The sequence below is a fragment of the Crocodylus porosus genome, unplaced genomic scaffold (assembly GCF_001723895.1).
Source record: "Crocodylus porosus isolate Cpor-Errol unplaced genomic scaffold, CroPor_comp1, whole genome shotgun sequence".
Lineage (NCBI taxonomy): Eukaryota > Metazoa > Chordata > Crocodylia > Crocodylidae > Crocodylus > Crocodylus porosus.
Window position 1 is genome coordinate 126435269 of NW_017728943.1, and position 21767 is coordinate 126457035.

The window sequence follows — 21767 nt, forward strand, 5'->3', positions numbered from 1 at the left end:
GAACCATGTGAACTACTACAAACAAAAGGGTCAAAGGGAGTAACTGGCTGTGCTACTGAGATCTCAAATGAATAGAAATTCCAAAACATGATGCAAATGAAAATTCAAGTTCTTACTTTAATTTTGATGGCAAGTGTCAAACATTCAGGTTAATAGAACTACAGAATTAATTTCTGCAGACTGAAAAATCAAAAAGCTGTTTAGATGACTAGCTAACAGAGTCCGATAATCAAATAAAGCTATGTATATATTTCTCACTCTTCACTGTAAACCTTGGCTTCTAGCTGGCAGTTAATGTGTGTAAAATTAAGCAATGCCCCAAGAGATTTAGGTTAAGGAATTTATGAAACTATTGCAGAAGCTCAAAAACCCAAAATTTAAACACAGGTTTGCATGTTTTAATCATATTGCCAGGATTTGTATTCAACAGAAGGAGTAACTATGAGCAGAAATAGTACATTTTGTCTAGTCAGAATTACTAGGAAGTATGCCCAATAGTCAGTCTCTAAAAAAGTATAAAGGTATCAATAGCTTTGTTACTCCTCTACAATCTCTTAGGGAATTTATACACACACCTTTTCACCTTTTCATGCTGTGACATGCCAGAAATGACACACTGGCACAGACTCAATTAACCAAGTATGCTCTGCGTGGGAGCTGATGCACTGCGGTGCATCGTGTGCAGTTGTATAAGTGGCAAAATGCATGTCAACACACAGAAAATGGCAGCTTCAATGTGTTTTAGTTCAAAAGCACACTGCTGCCATTTTCTTAGCACTAACATGCATTTCGCCACTTACTCAAACGTACGCGCTGCAGCACTGGCACTGCGGCACAGGTATGTGTACAAATACCCTTAGAGACCTTTCCTATAAATGAATTTTTTTTTTTTTTTTATGCATCAAGATGGCATTATGTGGCATCTTGAGTTGATCTCATGACAAATCAACCTGAAATACTATATTCCAGTAAAATTCCTGAAATATTAAATAAATATTAATATTAAATCCAGCATTTTCATGTTGCTTAAGTAATTATTTACTATCTCAAAGAAAATATGCATTTTAGTTGCAACATACCATACAATTTTCTGATAGGTATTTTCATTTATTATGTTACACTGTCACACCTGACTTTATCCAAGTGTAATAAAAGTATACCAACCAGACAAACACCAATTTTTACCAGATCTTGTTAATTGGATCATCTTCATAGATGCTTGATTTTGTACACTGAAAAACTCTAGCATAAAGGTTAATAGAGTTGTTTAGCTCCATTTCAATGGAAGATCAAAATTTATGATTGAACATGGAAAAAAAGTCCATATATTGATGATGTGAAGCCCTTATTGGGCAGATGGAACATTCAGAAATTAACAAAGGTGGAATTTAGTTTTGTTGCCAGAATTTTTTTTTTTTTTTTTTTTACTGAAATGGATGATTCTACATCTGATTTGGAAAAGAGCAGCTTAAAATGACTCTCTCAATATTAGCTAATAAGTTGAAGAGCAATTTCAATTACAAGTATTACCATGTAATCACCACCCCATTTTCTGCAATATGTGCCCCTTTTTTTTAAGGATCGTGACCTGCAAGTTGAGACCATACCTTGATTAGGTAAGAGACTTGTAAGATAATAGCCCACATCCATAGACAAGCTTGTAAATATTAGTTTTAAGGCATGCAATTGTTTTCATAATCTGCTATTTGCATTTTTGTAGAACAGGAGTATCAAACCCATTTGGCCCTGGAGGTGTCACAGGAATTAATGCTGCCACTGCTTGTCCAGTCATCAAATTTCCAGATCTGTGGGGAGCTCAGCAGATCAGATGACATGGCTCTCAACTGGATAGAGCTGGGATCTTTGACACCCTTTCCGCAGAACTTAAAACAACACGATAGATATCGTCTACAAACAGAACGAGCAGTACTTAGGATTTCACTACTGCTTGCAATTCATATTACGGTTTCTCTCCTCAAACTACTTTCTGAAAAGATGGAAAAAACATCAAACCCAAACAAACCTGAACCACATCATCTCACCTGCGGATTGAGCATTGTAAAGAGAAGGATCTACAGCAGGAATATTCTGTGGAGTGGGTTGAATGGTATTATTTGCTACACCTACAAATCAGTGAAACAAAAGTAGAATTACAGTGTTACTTTTAATTATAGACTTAATGTCAGTTAACACAGTGATTTTCCATATTACTTATAGTGTAAGCAAACCCTAATAACCTTTTCCTTACATAAAAAGAAGAAGTTTGGAAGAGTTTCAGAAATATAATGCTTTTTATAAATACTTTGTAGGCTTTGCACATTTAAATGTTTATATCTCATTTAAAATAAAATAAAAAATAAAGTTAGCTCCAGACCATGGTATCACTGCTGCAAGATCTCAGCCCTGGAGCAGCTCTCTACCCAGCTGCGTACCCTGCCAGTGCTGCTGGGGCTGGTCTTAATGGAAACCTTGGCCCCATGCTGTCACTGCCCCTCTGCTCCTGGGGTCCCCATGGAAACCGGCCACAGTGTTGTGGGCATGGGCTGTGGGAATATGGTGTCTGGCTGCTGGCCAGATCTGCTATTTTGTCCACCCCTGCATTTGCATCATCTTTGTTTGAAGTCATCCATGCTTTTGTACTGGCAAAGAACAAAAGGTACATAACTCTGAATTAGGGTGATCGGTAGGTAGCTCTTAACTTTTTTGGACTTGAGACCCCACTCCTTAACTCAAAGAACACTTCATTGGACTCAAGGCACCACTCCATATCTGTTGTGATTTGAGAGGCAAAGATTTCAGAAACTAGCTTATATATCATACTGTTTAACTCCTTGTAGGAAGGGCCAGACAGTGGGGGTGGAGGATCAGCCAGGCAGAGTCAAACTCAGCCTGACCCTATCTGTTTAGTTTATCTACTTATTTCCTCACATCTCATGACACCCTTCAAAGGATCTGGCTACACCCTGGTTGAGAATCACTGGAGTAGATGAATGGGCATCAACATGATATCAAACAAAAGAGCAGAAGGCTTGAGATATTACAGCAGATATGATGGGACAAGAAATGGATCTGAATGGGGGGCTCTGAAGTATATAAACTGGTCTATCCTGAAAAAATTCAAACAGTTGCTGAGCTACAAAACAGCATTACAAGCTCTTGTGTACTTCTAGAAATTGGAATGGATTAATCTGACAGTGGGAGAAGTTTGTTCGCTTGTCAAGAAAATAACTGCACTATGCCCATATCAGAAGGATTGGTATCTTTTAGATTAGACAGTACTGTTTACCATACCTACTTGAAATGTGACTATACCTATTAGCCATATAATTTTAGTAAAATATCTCTTTCAGAAATGTATTCCCAAAGACTTATTATTCATTGTATTAAAAAAAATCATTTTGTTACCAGTGTTAATTTAATTCAGTTCAATTCTAGTGGATGTCTCCTTGATCTTGTACCATGAAAAAGCAAGGAATAGCAAATTCACCTTCCACATACCATTTGTTATGTTGTATACCTTTATTATATCTCATTATTCATCTCCTCCATGAACTAAACAGGCCAAGTCGTTTTTCCAATTTCTCATCGTATCTTAGTATTTCCATGCCTCTCATTATTTATTTCTGTTTTCTACCTCTGAACCATATCTATTTCTGCTACTTTTGTTGAGAGCGTGACCAAAGCTAAATGAAAATATAAAACTTGCTACACACCAACAACTTTAACAACAGATTTATAATGTTTCAGTGCTGTATTTTCTAGCCTTTTTATATTTAACAATTTGGTTAGATTTTTTTTAACCAGCCATTACCCACAGAGTAAATACTTGTATCAACCTGTACACAATAATTTGCTTAGAAATAGGAAAATAAATGAATTCTTGCCACCCTCCTTGTACCCAAAGACAGAACTGAGTTGACTCAGACTTAATAAAAACAACCACTTTCTGCAGAGACCCTAGCACAGAAGGCTTTATCTCTATAAGTTACAGTTCCAGCAAGGCTCAAGACAGATTAATGTGGACTAATAAAAACAACCCATATATAAAAAGTATTTAACATACCTGTGCTATGAGGTATTTCAGCTGGAGTGTTGGCTGGAGCATGTGCACCAGGTGGGATATGTATACCAGTGTAGTTACTAGTTGGCATGTCACTTGGTTCAGCTGTTGATGTTGACAGCTGAGACACTTGACCGGGTAGAACAGATAAGCCAACTTCTCTATCATCATCATCTGTTAAAATATGCAACAAAAATGTTTCCCTTCTCTTACAAGCATATAGAAATTACAGCTTATTGAAGAAAAAGTACTGCCCTTTAATTTTATAAAACCTTGTCCAGAAAGAAAGTTATAAAATGAAACAAAAATAAAAACAAAAATAAAATAATGATTAAGCAATGTAAAAATGCATCATGGAATACTGCCTGAGAACTTGCATCATAGAACATATTCTGGGAACCTGCACACATTCAGGCATCCATTTAAACTGTATTAAAATTTAAAGTAGCATGTGATCTCTTAATACAAAAAAATCATTTTTCCATTTTTTTGAAACTCTTAAGCTTTAACACACAAGTTACAGAACTGTTTGACACAATAATACTCTGATCTTCAGCTATAAGATCAATTGTATACCATTTCTCTCTCTCTCTCTCCTCTTGCGTACTATTAGGCATTGGGGCTGTGCTAAATGGGCCTTATTCAACTCAGATTCAGCCTGAACTGGGGACAGTGATTCGATTAGTTGATTTGGACCACCGTCTCCAATTCAATTCAGCCGAATCTGAAGATTCAGTGGTGATTCAGAGAATCAGCAATTCAGCCATAGACACAGCTTTTAAGTCTTTTTTCTACATACCTCGAAGTACGAGGCACAGCTTACGAATGCTGCAATGGCGGGGCAGATGGAGCATCTTACAGAAGTGTGGGGGGGCCCCCCACGTGCTTGGCAGTGAACCCAGAAGTGCTTATGGTCCACTTCCGGGTCTTCTGCTGAGCACACTGGGAAGCCCTCCCACTCCTGTGGGATGCTCCCCATCTGCCCCAGCACTGCAGCATTCATGAGCCATCTAGTACCTTGAGGTATACAGAAAAAACATTTAAAGCTGTGTCTATGGCTGAATCTCCAAATCTTTCCAAATCTCTCTGAATCTATTTGGAGGGTTCCGGTTCCGATTCGATTCGGTCCTCTGATTCGATTTGGATTCGACCGCCAAATCAGGCCAAATCTCTTCTGAATGAAATCAGGGACCAAAGCTTTGCATAGCCCTATTAGGCATTAACAGCATTGATAATTAGTCAGTCAGTCAATGGAACTGTATTGAAATGTTTGTCCTGTTTAATGCTTAAAATAAACAAGAAAAGGTACAATCTGAGTTGATCAAATTAACTCTATGAGGAAACAAGTCCACTCATTTTGTCATCTTTTACAATAAATAGCCTTGCTACTAACATATCCTAACATTCATGAAAGTAGAAATCAACCAAAATTGAACTGCTTTGTTAGTTTTAGACTAAGCTATTCTTACTTTATTATACTTTAAAACAGGAGTGGGCATTCTATCTGGCCCACAGGGCCCCTAAAAAAGTTTAGAAAATTAATATTTCTCTGCCCCTGGCTGCCTGTCATGCGGCCCTTGATGGCTTGCCAAAACTCAGTAAGCGGCCCTCTGCCTGAAATAATTGCCTGCCCCTGCTTTAAAAGTATAAAACATTAAACCCCCCCTTTATTTTATTTTTTTTAAAACATGCAGGTAGGTAATAGAAAGCAAATTCCTGGGTATTTTTAAGCTCCACCTCTCTTTCTGAGGCAGAAGTCCAGTAACAAGCTTTTAGGAAGGTGGGGGGAGGCTAGGAGTGTCAGGCAGGGCCAGCCTCCTGCCCAACACCTCATGCTGCCCATTCCCGGGAGAGGGACCCAATCCTGCTTTCAGCAGAGCATGCTAGCTCCCCACCCTGCGGCCAGGGGGCGAGCTGTGGGAGGGGGGCTCGTCCCTTCCTCTGCGGTGGCAACGCCCCCGGGGCTGCCAGCAGGCTGGGTGCTTCCTGAGCTCCCAGGAGCCAGCTAGAAGGCAAGGGCCTGATCTTTTTCGCTCCAACAAAGATCAAAGTGAAGATCAACTTAAACACCCGATATATAAAAAACCTAACTTTTCAAATTAAAAATTTACACTTCATCAACTTATATATTGTGAAATATGGTAAATTAATAGGAATTAAGTATATGCATCAAGAGAATAATATATTATATCCTTCTGTTCTCTGATTTTATCATAATATATAAGTTGATCACCTTACTGCTGTCTTCAAATTCTGTTTCAAAACCATATGAAGGAATACAACCTTGTATGGCTGGTGGATATTTCTGGCAATACAGATCCTCCTGTATACCTACAATTTATAGCTCATAGTTAGTTTTTTTACATAAAACCTTTACAGTTGTATTTGTTACACTTCCAGTTCAGATGCACACACAAAAAAACTTGTAACAAGTATCAAATATTTTTATGAAACTCTAGCAGGAAAGTCCATAACACAATACAATTCCCTTGCTTTATCTTGTAAAGTTTACTTTTTTCTTTGTCTGCATCTTACAATTCAAGATGTGGTTTTATAAAGCTATTTCTGACACACAAACAAATATGTGGCAGATTTCTGGAAACCAAAGATGATCTATAGTTGCAAGGTTTTCACTTTGATTTTTTTTTTTTTTTTTTGCTAGTAACCTAACAAGGCCATCTGGTTAACACTCATGGGAGTAAAGTTAAACTGTATCAAAACTGCAAAAAACAAACAAACCCCGGCAGTTAGAAATTGGCCTCAGGCATACTACTACTTACAAACTTGATAATTTAAAGAATTTTTAAGAATCTTTTCCACTTACAATTTTAAAATATTATTAAATTTTTTTTACAAGCAAGTGGAAAAGAAAATTATGTTTAACATAAGCCACAGGTTTTCATTATGTACACTTAATGAGCATTTTGAAAGCAGAGCTAGTTATATTGCCTAAAGTTAGGGCAGTCTAACACTTCCTACTGTAAGACCCCCCCACCGCCAGTTGCTTGTAATTCTGTCTAGCAATAACTATTCAGGCTCAGATTTTCCCTGCTGGGTGTCCGCATCAGAATGACAGTCAAATAACTGTTTGATTGTGAAATACTCTGGAAGTACTAATATGGCTTCCATTACAGTAGCATCTCATCGTCTCATAGCCTTTTAATGCATTTCTTTCCTAATATCTGTTTGGTTAGAAACAGATGTTGTCTTTGGAGCATGATCAGCTGTGTTGTGATATGTCGTGGCAAAATAGATCTAATTCTCTGACATCTCATTGCCAGGGCTGCTGTCCCTGACACGTCCCTGACCCTCTTTGAGCTTCAGGGGCCTCATTCAGTGGGAAAATGGCCCAAGGTGCCATGTCCCAAAGCAAGGGCAGGCAATTATTTTGGGTGGAGGGCCGCTTACCCAGTTTTGGCAAGCTGTCAAGGGATGCATGAGTAGCCCTACCCCTTGACAGGTGCCCCGCCCCCTGGTCATCATTTTGGGACCAATGTCCCAAAGTCTTGGGACCAATGTCTCAGGGCCAGCACCAGTGGGACCCAAAGTGGGGCACAGGCTGGCAGGGGTCTGTGAAGCTGGGCTGGGCTGCACCAACAGGGAGAGGGCGGAGCTGGCCCGGCTCCACAGAGCCCCTGCCGGCCAGGACCCTGTACTCTTGCAGCCCTGCTCTGAGCCCCGCTGGCACCTGCTCATTCCCAGTGCCACCCCAGCCCTTCGGTACAGGCAGGGAATGACCTGGTGCTGAGTGTGGGGAAAAGCAGCCCCTCCCCTGTCCTGTGCTCCCTGCTGCAGCCACTCGCAGCCTGCACAGGGCTGTCCCAAGCAGGCACAGGAAGGGGGCGGGGCAGAGAGACAGCAGATGTTTGCAGCTGGCCCAGGTTCTGGGTAGCTGCTGACAGCTACAGAGTCCAGGCTGGGGTGCAGGGGCCAGGAGTAGGGGCTTTGGGTGGGGGGCACAGGGCAGGGGTCACAAGCAGGGCATCCTGCCATGTATGCCCTGCCCTCATTTTGTTTTGAGCAGGCACAGGCAGCCCTAGGCAGGCTGCGAATGGCTGCAGCACGTGGCACTGGCTACAGGGTGGGCAAGGGGCTGCTTTTCCCCCCCTGCGATCAGCATCAGGTCGTAACCCACCCCCGCTGCCAGCCTGGACCCCGTGATGGCTCCAGGCTCGTGCATGGGGCTGCACAAGGCGGCAGCAGCTGCAGCCTCCCCGCTTGCTGCACCAGGCAGTGTTTGCCACCGCCGCCTCTGGGCTGCCGAGCCTGCGAGCTCCGGGCAGACAGCAGCAGCCAACACTGCCCAGTGCGGCAAGCGAGGTGTGGGGGGTATGGCCAGCTGCTGCTGCTGTGCACAACCCTACAGGCAAGCCCGGAGCCAGTGCGGGGTCCAGGCTGGCAGCGGGTTAGATGGTGGTGCTGACCACGGGGGGGTGGGGTGGGGAAGTGGCCCGTCACCCACCCCATGGCCAGTGCCCCATGCTGCAGCCACTCACAGCCCGCCTGTGGCTGCCTGTGCCTGCTCACAACAGCCCTGTGCGGGCTGCAAGCAGCTGCAGCAGGGAGCGCTGACCACAGGGTGTGCAAGGGGCTGCTTTTTCCTGTGCTCAGCACCTGGTCATCCCCTGTCCTTCTCCTCCCCCCACCCTTACCTGAGGTTCTGGCACAGGGCAGTCATGTGGTCCTAGGCCAGAAGCCCCTGCTGGGGTTTTTGGCTGGGGTAGGGGGGGCGGCAGACAAGCTCTGCTGTTGCGGGAGCCTGCCAGGCTTCCCCTGGGTCCTACTACCCCATCTCCTGTCATTTTTGACAGGAGCCAAAGACAGAAAAATACTATTTTTCAAAAAATTTTAGGGTCCTGCAGGATAGAATGGCCATATTTTGCCCACTCCCGTCCCAGAGGAATCCTTGTACTAGGAGGTACATGGAAGCCAAGAAAAGCCCCACATGTAAAATGGAGTTGGAAGACAAACCAGTTCAGAGAGCTCAAGGTCCTAAGCAGATTCATAAATTAAACATAGACATATTCCTGAGATCATCATATTCAGTTTTACAGTCTTCTTTTAAAGTACAAATAATTTAAAGGTAAACACTGGGACTTCTGTGGTTTTACAAACAAAAAAAGTAAAAAACTAGCTTAATGAACTAAACAGAATCACAAAAGGGTAGGGTTGGAAGGTATTGAAGGAGGTCATTTGATCCACCTCCCTCCCCTGCACTGAGGCTGGAAAAATATACTTAAACCATCCTTAACAGATGTTAGTCCAGCTTGTTCTTAAAATCTACAGCAACAGCCTATATATGCTATTTCAGCACTTAACTTTCTTGTAATAAAGTCTTTCACAAGGTCTGAGACTGAAATCATCTTTGTTTCAAATTTACCAGATTTCTTGTTCTGCTATATAAAAAAATCTGTCCTAGTTTAAATTATTTATAAATATACATTACGAGCCAAAACATACTTAAAAATCTAAACCTAATGTGAATAAATTGCTACCGCTTTCTGTATACCTTCTTCAATAATGCCACTTTTGCTACCTACTTTTTAAGACTGCATCTATCTAAACTCTCTGTTCTGAAGGTAGCAGTCTGCATCTGAAAACACTGTATATGTAACTATTCTAGAGTATTGTAATAATCTCACAATGCAATGTTTTAATTTAAAATGCTGGAATACAGACCTACATATACACACATTACATTGCACTGATGTATATATTTGTTTACTTAATAAGTCAATGTTTTACATATTATCTCGTTGAGATATCCAAGAAATGTATAAAGATAAAATAGCTTAGAATTAAGTTAGGGCTTAACCTAACCAGCCTGGGATACAAGGTTCAGTCAGCAAGGGCAGGCAATTATTTTGGGTGGAGGGCCGCTTACCCAGTTTTGGCAAGCTGTCAAGGGATGCATGAGTAGCCCTACCCCTTGACAGGTGCCCCGCTTCCTGGTCATTATTTTGGGACCAATGTCCCAAAGTCTTTTTCCCCCTTTTTTCTGTGAAAAAGAACAAGCAACCTCACATACAAACCTCTAGAACACCTGCAATAATTTAAATTTCAAATCACTTCACTTTCTTATTGTGTTCTACTATTTATTAAAACACAAGGCTTCTACACTTCTCTAAGAATGCTGCTATTTAACATACTTTCCATAAGTCAGGTAAAAACTCAAATACCTCTACCCTGTGAGAGTCAGGGTTCATTGCTTCTACAATTTGTTCCTAGTAAAGACAGCAAAGATTTCTTGGAGTTCTGTCACATAAATGGCTACAGTTAGTAAAATATAACACATATTCTTTGTTTTTTTAGGAGCTATTAAATATTTAAACTTTATAGTTTATAAATGGATTCTTCCTTACTGGCACAAAAAACTTATTAGATGACCCAGGAACTCTCCTGAATGACTCCTATTCTAACCATATTAATATATTAAGTCTGTCATTTTAGTTTCCATGGTTTTGTGGCATGCAGACAAAAGCCTCCATAAATCCAACAGCAAAACTGCACAGAGAATGGCTATATTACTGTAAAAACATCTCTAAGAGTTACAGTATGGTTTTCAAGAATGATAGGGAGAGTCACACTTTGGAAAAAGTATGGTAATTTGTCAAGCTACAGAGGGCTAGTTTCATTCTATTTAAACATGGACTTTTTCCATTTGCAAGAGAAGGAAGAAAGTGAGCAAGCAGAAAGGAATGGGGAAAGTCCAGCAGTGTGTTTGAACAATGATGCTTTTCTTTTTATGAGACACAAAGCAAGAATTGACAAGGTTCTTTCTCCAGAATCTTCTACTAAATATCTATTTGAATATGATCTTTGGCTCAATAATGCCCGAAATGTTATTGTAGGTGCACTTATCTGATACAAAGTACAAAAAGCAATTTGTCATTTTATTACCTGGACAGAAAAATCTTTCCAAATGAATCAAAACATGTCACACAAAAATATAGCCTACTGATTAGTAACATGTACTGCAAGCACCATTTGAATAACAATTTATTAAAGGTTAGATCATCATCACTAAGGATACCGTTGCCATTAATTTACACTTGCTTACAACTGGGCAATGGGAATACAAATTCTTAAGAATAACAGAAGCGACAAGCAGTGAAAACTGGTGTTTTGAGTACAGCAGGAAGTGTGAAAAACTAAATTCTACTTTCCCTTTAGACTACACCTTTTTCTCAGGCCTTGAAAAAAGTCACTTCCTCTCTTTACCTTTTTCCAAACTGCAAACAAAGGCAACATATTAAAACTTAAGACTATTGTAAGAACCAGTTCTTATTTGTATAATACTGAAGATGGAAAGTTATAACAGGAATATCTCACTTTGCTCAGAAGTCACACTTTATAGAAGCAGATGTGTTCTGTTGTGAACACTATCACTGTGATCTTGATGAATGCCAACTTAATTAACTTAAAGTTAAATCACTGTAAAATCAATGATAGTCAAACTAGCTGCATCATGATTTATACAATTGCATAGGCATCAGCATTGTAAAATCCTCAGGTTCAGTCAGGCTTAATTCTGCATAACTAAGCATCTCGTTTCAGTTAAATATAGATGTATTCTTTACCTCCTAAATGCATGCAGCAAAAGGGCTGGATGCTTTACTCCAGCTTGGAGGGAACTATTTAGTGGCAAGTATAGTAAGTTCCACTGATTCTAAAATGCTTAGGCTCCTTTGGGAGAAAAAGAAACTACCAAAATATTTTTACAATTAAACTATCAGTTTGGCAATCGCACTGAAAGATGTTTACAAGGAGCAGTGGCTAGCTTACAGGGGAGTTTATTAGAGAAGGCCTACTTGGAGGAGCAGGAAGAGAGAGGCAGCAGATTTAAGAGATGGCTGGAGGATGTTGCAAAACCAGAGCCACTCCCACTGCCAGCTCTTCCTCTGCTTGCACCCGGTGAGGTGTCTGTCCAGGCAGGAACGCCCACTGTCAAGGCTTCCACCCAGGTCCTGGTTTGGCGCTGTGGGGACTGTGGCTGGCAGGTTTCTTCCGATGACAGCCAGGTGAGGGAGTGCCCATGATGTGAGCAGTGCTTCCTGGGGGTGTCCCTCAGGGAGCATGCAAGAGAGGTACACGAAGAAGTCATAAGGCTCTGAAACACCCTCCAGCATGAGGAGTTCATCTACTGGATGCTGGAGATGACCTCTAAGACCGGAGAGGAAGGACTGAAAGGCAGCACTAAAGAAGGAAGAGGACATGAACTCCCAGGAAGGTGGAAGCTGGAAGGTTGTGATGTTCGGCAGGGGGCAGGTCTTCATCCCCACCTGCAGTGGTTTGCCTGGAGAACAGATATGGTGCCCTAGCAACAGAGAAGGAGCATGTTCTGTCAGGGAAAGAGGCCAAGCCAGGCCTTTCTAAGGTTGGGAGAAATGAGACCACTGCCACCAAGAGGAAGTGATGGGTGGTGGTGCTTGGAGACTCCATTCTGCAGGCAATGGAGGCACCTGTCTGCAGCTTGTCTAAAGCCCAGATCCAAGATGTCACATAAAGTTTACCAAGATTCATCTGGCTCTCTGACTAATACCCCATACTGCTCATCCATGTGGGCATCAATGATACTGCCAGGTACAATCTTGAGTAGATCAAAAGTGACCATAGGGCTCTTGGCAAAGGAAACAAAGGTGAAGGAAACAAGCTTAGGTGATGCTCTCCCTTGATCCTTCGGAAGGACCTAGGCAGGAGCAGACATATCCTGCAGATTAATGTCTGGGTGCACAGACAACGTCGCCAGCAGGGCTTTGGCTTCTTCAACCACAGGTTGTTCTTCCAAGAAGGATTGCTAAGACGAGACTGGACCCACCTGATGAGGAGAGGGAAGAGCATCTTTGCAGATAGGTCCGCTAACCTAGTAGGAAGGGCTTTAAACTAGGTTTGTCCTGAAGTAATAGGGAAGCAGGTGACCTGGAGTAAGCACAAGCAGGAGGGGGCAACAGGGGAGGCCGCTTCATTCTTTCTGAGAAAGTATGGCAGTCAACTAGTTACACTTCAGGTGTCTTTACACAAATGCATGGATCCTGGGAAACAAGCAGGAAGAATCTGAGTCCTTGCATAATCACTGAACTATGATGTGACTGCATAAGCATTAGACAGCTTATATGACTGAAGTACTGTCTTGGATAGGTATAAACTGTTCAAGAAGGACTAGCTGGAAAGAAGAGGATGAGAAGTTGCTTTAAGTATGCAGTTTTTGGCTGGGATGATACAGCTGGGGATGGTTCTGGTTTTAAGAGGGGGCTGGACTAGATGGCCTCGTAAGATTCCTTCCAACCTTAATTTTCTATAAGTCTATGAATACGGGTTCCCATAAATATTTATTAAAATCACTTATATTTTAACACTGTGTTTTGGAACCACTGGGACCGTACATAACTTACTCGTGTGTCAATCCTTCAGGTTGTTTATGCTTATTTTAAAAAATGTAATGCTAATAATGTACTGCCAGTTAAGAGTAAACTTAGGTTACAAAATCAGTTTAGAAATTAATTAACACTACAGCAAAAAGGAATTGTTTTGCATACATAAGTTAGAAGGAAAATGGGGACTGTAACTTATATATAAACAGAGGAGGGATAGATTTAAGCAATCTTTGAAATCTAAAAGCCTGAAAATATCAAACTGTGCTAGGTAAGATTAAAACTACAATAAAAGATTTTAAAAATGGCCAGCCATAGTTTACCTAAAAATGCAACAGATAATATGCATATTTTGACAACTGCCAGGAAGAAGCATTTTCCCCTCAGAGTTTTTCATTGATTGTGTTTGCCATGTATGACTCCAAACAGTTATTCAGGTATACAATCATTGTGGAAGGGATATAAAACTCTATGATTCATGGCATAAATTAATGTCTAATTCAAACGGTCTTAAAAAAAATTGATTCTTAGGTTATCCACAAACTATCTTAAGTATATACATTTTCCCAAAAATCAGGAACAGCAGTTTTTCTACTACTATTATTTACATTCCTTTGAAGGATCATCTAGTGACTACCACCTGGAGTAGCATCCTTTATTTGAATTCAGACCAAGCCCGATCTTTTCTGAACTGTAGGTTATTCCTGTCTTCCCTTTCCACTTCAGTATACAGGAAAGAGGAGTAAAAAAAGAGACCATAATGAAGATTAATAATAATAAAAAAAATTAGTCCCCTACTTTTTAACACATTTTTAACTAAATAGAAACATGGAGATACTATTTTTAATGTCAATTTTCTAATCATACTTCTGAATCCACAGCAGAACAAGGTAAAGTCTAAATAATGAGTGTGCATCTTGGTACCAAACACTACAGAATTTAAACAGCCACTTGATAAACTTCAAATCGTAGAAAAGTAGGCCTGAAAGGAGGTCATCTAGTCCAACCCCCTGCTTGAAGCAGGATCATCCCTATTCAAACCATCACGGACAAATCCCTGTCCAAATATTCCTAAAACTACACACACAACTGTTACACAACCACAAGGCGTAACACCTGCCACAGGTAAAGAAGAGGGACAACAATGTACAATGTCCTACTGCCTGCTGCCAGGGTGGTTAGACTATGCTCGAGGGATCCAAGGAAGTGTATCACAGAATTTACCACTTCAATAGCGCTTATAGTCATTTTGAATTTTAGTGGTTTCACTAGCACAAACATGGGGAAATCATGCATTGTACCATGCTGAATTGTATGCAGCAACAGTATTTGCTTGTTACTGGAACTAATTGAAAAACCTATTCCAGGACAATTCATTTCCATAAAATTAACACTTTTAACCTTTATCATAATCAGAGTTTCAAACTTTAGTTCTGGAAATGCAAGATTTTACTGCAAATAGTGAAAAATTACCATAACTGCCAGCATTCTTACTCCTACACAAATACATTCATTTGCTAAATCATTCTAAAAGTTTTAAACATTTTTCCTTAGTGAACTCCAAAGGCTAATTTTTTTTTAATGACAATCAAATCACTATAGTTGTTTGGAGCAAAGACTAGAGGCCAGATACCATCTCTTCTGTGATGGTGTAATGGAGTTCTAAGGCTGAAGAGAAATTTGGTTTTTTTAGCTCTTTGTTATTCCTGGTTTAGCTGTGATGGGAGGGTAGCTGAAATCAAGTGTAGCCATGGTGCAAAGCTCTATGGCTATTCTGAGCTGCAGTCAATTGGGAGAACTGACTAACTGGTCCAAAAGCTGCTGCTTCCAATGCTGTTTTATTTGGCATTCAATAGTATTTGGATAAAAATATGCTTTGGGAGTGAGGTCATCTACTGACCAGGTCAGAAATTCCTACTGTTTTTGGTTGCTCTTCTTCTAGACCCATGACTCTTTCCAGCTTGGATGCCCAATGGCCCAGCTTCAACAGGAGGATGCTCTCAGCCCTGCCAGAACCACAGCCAATGGATGCTTTGCTGGGAAGTGAGAGAGACAGATTCAAATCCCTTCGGACTAAGCAGAGCCTAGAAACTTTGTCTCCGCTTTCTGGAAATTAAGCTAAAGGGTGAGTGTGTTGATCCTCTTCCTCCTCCTCTTCAAACTAGTTATTGTGGCTGCTTGCAGACATTAACCCCCTCCCCCTAAAAAATAAAACTGCTTTACTGGAAGCAGCAGTACATTACTTTGACCCAACTCAGCAGCGTCTACATAGATCAGGTGCTTCAGTGGGGCTTTTTGATGCTTTTTATCTGAAGCTGATTCAATCAGCTATTGGATAAAAAACGCCATACAAGCCCTACTAAAGCTCCTGACCTATACAGACGATAGGTAAGCCAGGTCCATATAACACATTGCCTGTTCTGGGCATATGCTGGGCTCAGCGTGGAAGTGTATGAAATTTCAAGTGCTGTTTTCTGTTTTGTTTTTAATATCTGTGAGCAGCCTGTTTGTCTATGACTAAGGCTCAGGGAGCTTTGGGGAATGTTTGCATTTTTATATGGAACTGAATCTCAGAACTTATGTGGAGTTAGACACCCAAGTAGATCACTTTTGAGCATGCAATGTAGACCAAAATAAAGCTATGTAAGGAATCTAAAAGTCTTAACAGTTTGATGGCAGTTGTGCAACATGGAACAGGAATATGTGTTTCTGATAAATGCCACTGAGACGTGAGAGGTGGAAAAGGAGCTGGAACATTCAAGAGTGTGTGCTGCTTCTGTAAGATGAGGTTGTCATTAATTAAGTCATCAGACCATCCAACCTGTTGGTGTTATTTTATGCGAAATAGAAAGTGTGTACCATAATCTTCCCCTTCCATTCCAATAGGTCCAGGCTGAGGAGTCTCTCCGTTCCTTAAGCAGTTATGAATATATGCAGCCTTCCATCTAGAATACTTTCTGTGTTGGACATTCTATAGGATGTAAAAAAGAAAAACATAAAAGTGTAGTTTGTATAGTCTATTTTCTGTGACTTCAACATCTTTTTATGATTTGTGATCTTCAAACATTGTATTTAGTATGATTTAGACTTTCCACTGCATTCCAAAATTAGACAATAAACACCACAACCATAACAATATTAATTTTCTCTACAATCACTTGATACCACTCTAAACATAATGGCTAAGATAAAGTAAATCAATTAACTGATCCCACCTGCACGGGATCTCAGCAAGAGGTGAAAATTTGAGACGTCTTTCTGAGTGCACCACTCTTGAGTGTAAATATGGAAAACATAGTCCAACTACGTCAATCTCATGCAAGGCAGTACCATACCTACATTCTAAGCAAGCTCTGAACACAACACCTTCAGAATCAGAAGTACACACGAGTTACTTCAGTACAGTTCCCAGATTAATGAACTTAGCTCTATTGAGATGAAGTGCTTAGTAACCTAGATACAATGCCACACTAACAGTTATATTATTTTGGTTCTGAGGTTGGTTCATGCACAGCTAACACTGGGAATCTCTGCACGGTACTGCCTTAGGCCACTGGTGCTCAACCTCTAGCTGCATACCAAAAGTGGCCTGTGAAGCCATAGTATCCAGCCCATGGGCTCCCCACAGATGGGGAAATTTGGCAGCAAGGGCGTGGTGGCAATGAATACAGCCACTTCCTTTTTGCTTCCAAATTCCTAAACTCCATACCCTAAGCCCCGCTGCTGTTAGATCAGGGCCAGGCCAGGACTGGACTCCACACCCTTACCATCACCACCACAGTTAGGCCAGGGCAGGGCCACACTACCCCCTGCCCCACTCAACCCTACAAGGATGAGATGGGGTTGTACCACACCCCCTCCACACTCTGCAACTGGGTCCATGACTCCTGTCCCTCTCCCACCTCCCCAAATGAGCCACATCAAGCTCCCTACCTCCACGGGGCTGAGTTGGGGCTAGACTGGCCCCCAAACCCTTCTGTACAGTCAGATGGGGCCCCACCATCCCAGGCACCAGATCCAGACCACCGTAGGATCTGGGCTGCAGATGAATTGGGCACTACTTATCCAGCCTGCTAAACAAGAAAGGTTGAGCACCACTGCCTTAGGCCACTGCAGGCATACCCCAGCATGCTGGACAGCTCTATGGATATGCAGAACAGACAGTCTTTTTATAACAGTTACTATGGTAAAGAAATAAAACAAAACAATACATCTCTATAACTTTTGAAGAACTTGTAAATAAGATTTCTCATTTCTACTAAATTTCAAATACTTACCTGTTTAAAAAAAAAATTCTGGACTTTTATAATACAGTATTCCCTCAAATATAAGCATTTTACAATAAAATGTTTCTCCTAAAAATGGCTTGCATCTTAAATATGAATAAAAAAGTAAAATGTACTTGTATAGACCATCCAGAAAAATATCCTTGTCAGTGTGTTTTTTATTTGATATGTTACTTTTTTATGCAAGTATTTTTATTATAGAGACATAAAATTTCAAATTCTAAATAGACATTTAAAAGCAAGCACAAAACTTATAAAAAGAATTTGTGGTTACAGTCTGACTTGGAACTTCTGGTGGGTTAAAAAACTGTAAGTTTTGCTTTAGTATTTTATAATCAGGGATCCTGGTTTTCTGTGATAAAAAATGGCAGATTCTCTGATAAAACCCACCCTGTGGGGGGCCTTTAATGGCAATGTGTCACCTTGCTCCCCTCTGCCTGACCTGGTGCAGCTGGGAACAACACGCCAGGTTGTGCCTGTGGGGCTACAACAGCCCCACGGAAAGGAAGCAGTGCAGGAACTCAAGCCTGTATCCTGTCCCCCACACATCTGCAGGTGTGGGATCCCCTGCCCCGAGAGTGAACAACACGAAGTGCGTGGCTGGCTCAACATCTCCCTGCTCCCAGCTGGCACCTCCATGTGCTACTAAAGCCACTTCAGTTTCACGCGCCCCTGGCTCAGCACTCCGGCTCTGAGTGGGGAGATCTGGAGCCAGTTGGGCACTCCGTGCATGTCCCCAAAACCTGCCTGCTCTCAGCCCCCAGCCAGCTTCCACCCCAGCCCTGCCCCACAACCCCCCAGTCCCCTGCAAGCCCCACTTACTACTTCACAGGTTCCAGGAGGAAAGTGAGCCTGACCTAAGCCTTGCAACTAACTAAAAGCCACAGGCCCGCCCTTCTGCCTCTCCCTCCGCCTCTGGGCAGGCTTGGGGCTTTCCTGCCCTTTTTGCAAACAGCTTTTGCAGGCTGAAACTCTACCAGCCTGCAAAAGTATTTGCAAAAGCGAGAAACCTGTGGGTTTCTCTGCTAAAAGAGAAAATCCATGTTCTCTCTGATAAAACCAGGAAATCCTAGATCCCTGTTTATAATGTTGCTAGAATCAACAAACGAAGAAGTTTTGTTGCATAGCTGCTTATCTTTTAATTCTGTGTATATGCATAACACCAAACAACAAATTCAACTCTGAGTAACTTGTCACAAGGTCAATGGTGAAATATTTCACTTCTAAGAACGTTAAGATGTGCCATACTGGGTCAAACTGATGGTCCATCTAGCTCACTATCCTGTCTCAGTGGCAGGGATGGATGCTTTAGAGGGAAAGAACTGAATCAGATATATCTAGACTACGAATGACCTATCCCCTATTCATTACTCTCCCTGGAATCTACCACTATTGGTTCAGGCATACCACTGGAAACATCTCCAACCATTCTATTCAACACCTATTAACAGAGCTATTATGCATAAAATATGTCTAATTCTTTTTTGAATCTGCCTCCACCACCTCCTATGGCTTGCCTCCACCACAGCTTGTGGAATTGATTGCTACAGGTGAACTATGTGCTGAAAAAAAAAAAAGTACTCTGTTTCAAACCTGCCACCTAATTTCAGTTCTAGTTCTAGTATTCTGGGACTTAGTGAACAATAGTTCCCCGTTCACTTGGTCCATACCCTTCATGATTTTATACATATCTCCTCTCTCAGCCTCTCCTTTCTAAACTGAAGAGGCCTAGCCTAGTCCTAGTTTCTCTGGGTATAGGAATTGCTCCACACCTCTGATCATTTTGGTTGCTATCCTCTGTATCTCTTCTAATTCTACTATATCTGTTTTGAGATGTAGACACTAGAACAGCACAAAAGATTCAAAATGTGGATGCACCATGGATTTCTATAATGGCATGATATTGTTCTCAGTTTTGTTTTCAATTCCCTTAATAATGCCCAACATTTTATTGGCTTTTTTGCTCACCACTTCAAATTGAGTTGATGTTTTTAGAGAATTACAAGTAAGTTATTTCTTTAAAATTGGTAATCACCTACATGTACAGGCATAGTGATATTACTGAAAAAGTGATATTTTTTTCTGGACTGAAATGTAAAATGTGTGTATTTTCTCATATCTGTTTGTGATTTACAAGGACAAATTGGGTGAATAATAATAATTTCCTTTTTAATTGCAAGAATTTGTCTATATTCAAGACTATTCTATTCAACATGCCTTTTAATTCTCAACAGCTTTAAGCATCTTATATACTCTATTTATATCTGAGTGAAACTTTTTTTGGCTTTCTTAGCTAGAAGTGACTTTTTTGTTCAATCTAGTTTATGCCAACATAATTCATAGCTTTGCTTCTTCCAGAATGGCTTTCTCCAATGACCTTTACCCACATAGTTCTCCTTCAAGAAACTTCCCACTTGGAAGCCTCAACTAGTGATGTATTAGGCTGTCCAACTGCTCAGCAGTATTAGCTACAGAGAACATGCATCATTTCATCAGTTGGTTTCCTAATAAATTGGAACAAAAAATTAAAGTCAATGCAGGTCTATATGTATTGGCTCCTGTTTATGGGAAAGATTGCCACCCCTTTCTGTACCACCATGATAGCTGATATTGCCTCATCTGAGTAATCTTTAGGAGCATAACAACCTATTACTCTTAGTCATTAGAAAGCACTTGACACTAGAGTTCACTTCTACTTCTGGCATCCTAGTAGCTTTTAAAACAGTAAAAGGCTCATCTTTTTAGAGTTTCTCGTGGCTAGCTGATGGGTGCGTAGCTGTCCAGGAAGCTCTATTTAAACTTTCTGAGTTAAAAGAACTTTTGGGCTGGGGATGAAAATTACATACATGTGACATAAATGATCGGAAACCAAATTAAATCTGTAAGACAACAGGGCTAGGGACAGATATTACACATAAACCAGTTTAAGTGATCAGAAATTGGTTTAAACTTGTAACGGAACATAAGTTCAGTTCACATAAACCAGCTTCAAAAGGGCTAAAACTGGTTTAAGATAAACCTGGTTGAATGTAGTATCAGACTTAACTGATTTGGATCAAACTAGTTTATGCAATGTCTGTCCCAGACCTCTTCCTCGTTTAAATTAAATCAGAGTCCCCCAGTATCCCAGATGCTTTGCAGCCCTGGGCTGTGCTACCTGCTCCAGGAAACAGGGTTGGCCCTGCCCCTCTGCCCCACTAGCCAGAGCTCCAATGGAGACTGCAGGCACAGCAAGATCTGCCTTGCTTCCCCCTGCTCTACCCCGCTCTTCGCTGCATGCTGCTCAAGCAGGGATTCCCCCCTCCCTTCCATCTCCCACAGCACAGGTCCCAGCCCCATGGACCCTAGGGACGTGGTATGCTAGCTAATTCTGAGAGAGCGCACATGCAAGTGTGAGAGTGTCCAATTTCACTGGGACAGAAAGACAGAACAGTGTCCGCTTAAGGCTTTTTTTAAGCTAATTAACAGGTCAGCTGGTAATGTTCCTCCATTCCTTCCTTGGAAAAAGCTGCTTAAGAGCTTGGACTAATAACAGAGGCTTTTTTGTTGATGGGTAGATAAATGCTGTTGTTATCAGCCCTCTGCTGGCTCCCTTGCCTGTCAGGTTTGCCGACACTATGAAGAAGCAGGAAGAGGGGGATTGAAAAGCTCAGTATCATTAACAGATGCATGCACTGCACACCCCACCCCCTTTGCCTCAGAGTATTAGCTGGGGGCTAGCAACACTCCTGCCCATTGAGCAGTGAGTGGAAAAATGCCTGGGACAGTGCAAGCAGGGTGAGGATTTAAACCCCTCCCTAAGCAGAGTGTCCTGCTGGGGATCAGCGACGCCTCCCTCAGCTCAGCACTGTCGAAGGGAAAGGAAAGCCCCCCCAGCTTCTAGCCCAAGCCAGTCCAGATGGAATGTTCCTCAGTCCAGAGGGAACGTTTGTGCAATTGCAAACCGGTTCAACCTAGGCAGGTTAGACTAACCTGCAAAGATTGAATCAATTCAGGCTCAGGCTTTTTGAATGTCTGTCCCTAGCCCAGAAGTTCAGTGCACATAAACCA

The 21767-nt window shown here is 41.5% G+C and overlaps 1 protein-coding gene across 2 annotated transcripts in view; it reads right to left on the reverse strand.

Annotated features, from left to right (window-relative positions):
* Window positions 1–21767, reverse strand: part of VTA1 (vesicle trafficking 1) — a 73287-nt gene that overhangs the window by 6108 nt on the left and 45412 nt on the right. The window contains exons 5-7 of one of the 2 annotated variants that reach the window (XM_019550160.1): window positions 16291–16402; window positions 4064–4234; window positions 2043–2123 (exon numbers count right to left, since the gene is read on the reverse strand). In XM_019550160.1, the coding sequence (XP_019405705.1) occupies window positions 2043–2123; window positions 4064–4234; window positions 16291–16402 (364 nt within the window). The remainder of the gene's footprint in view (window positions 1–2042; window positions 2124–4063; window positions 4235–16290; window positions 16403–21767) is intronic. The other variant, XM_019550161.1, reaches the window with a different exon arrangement.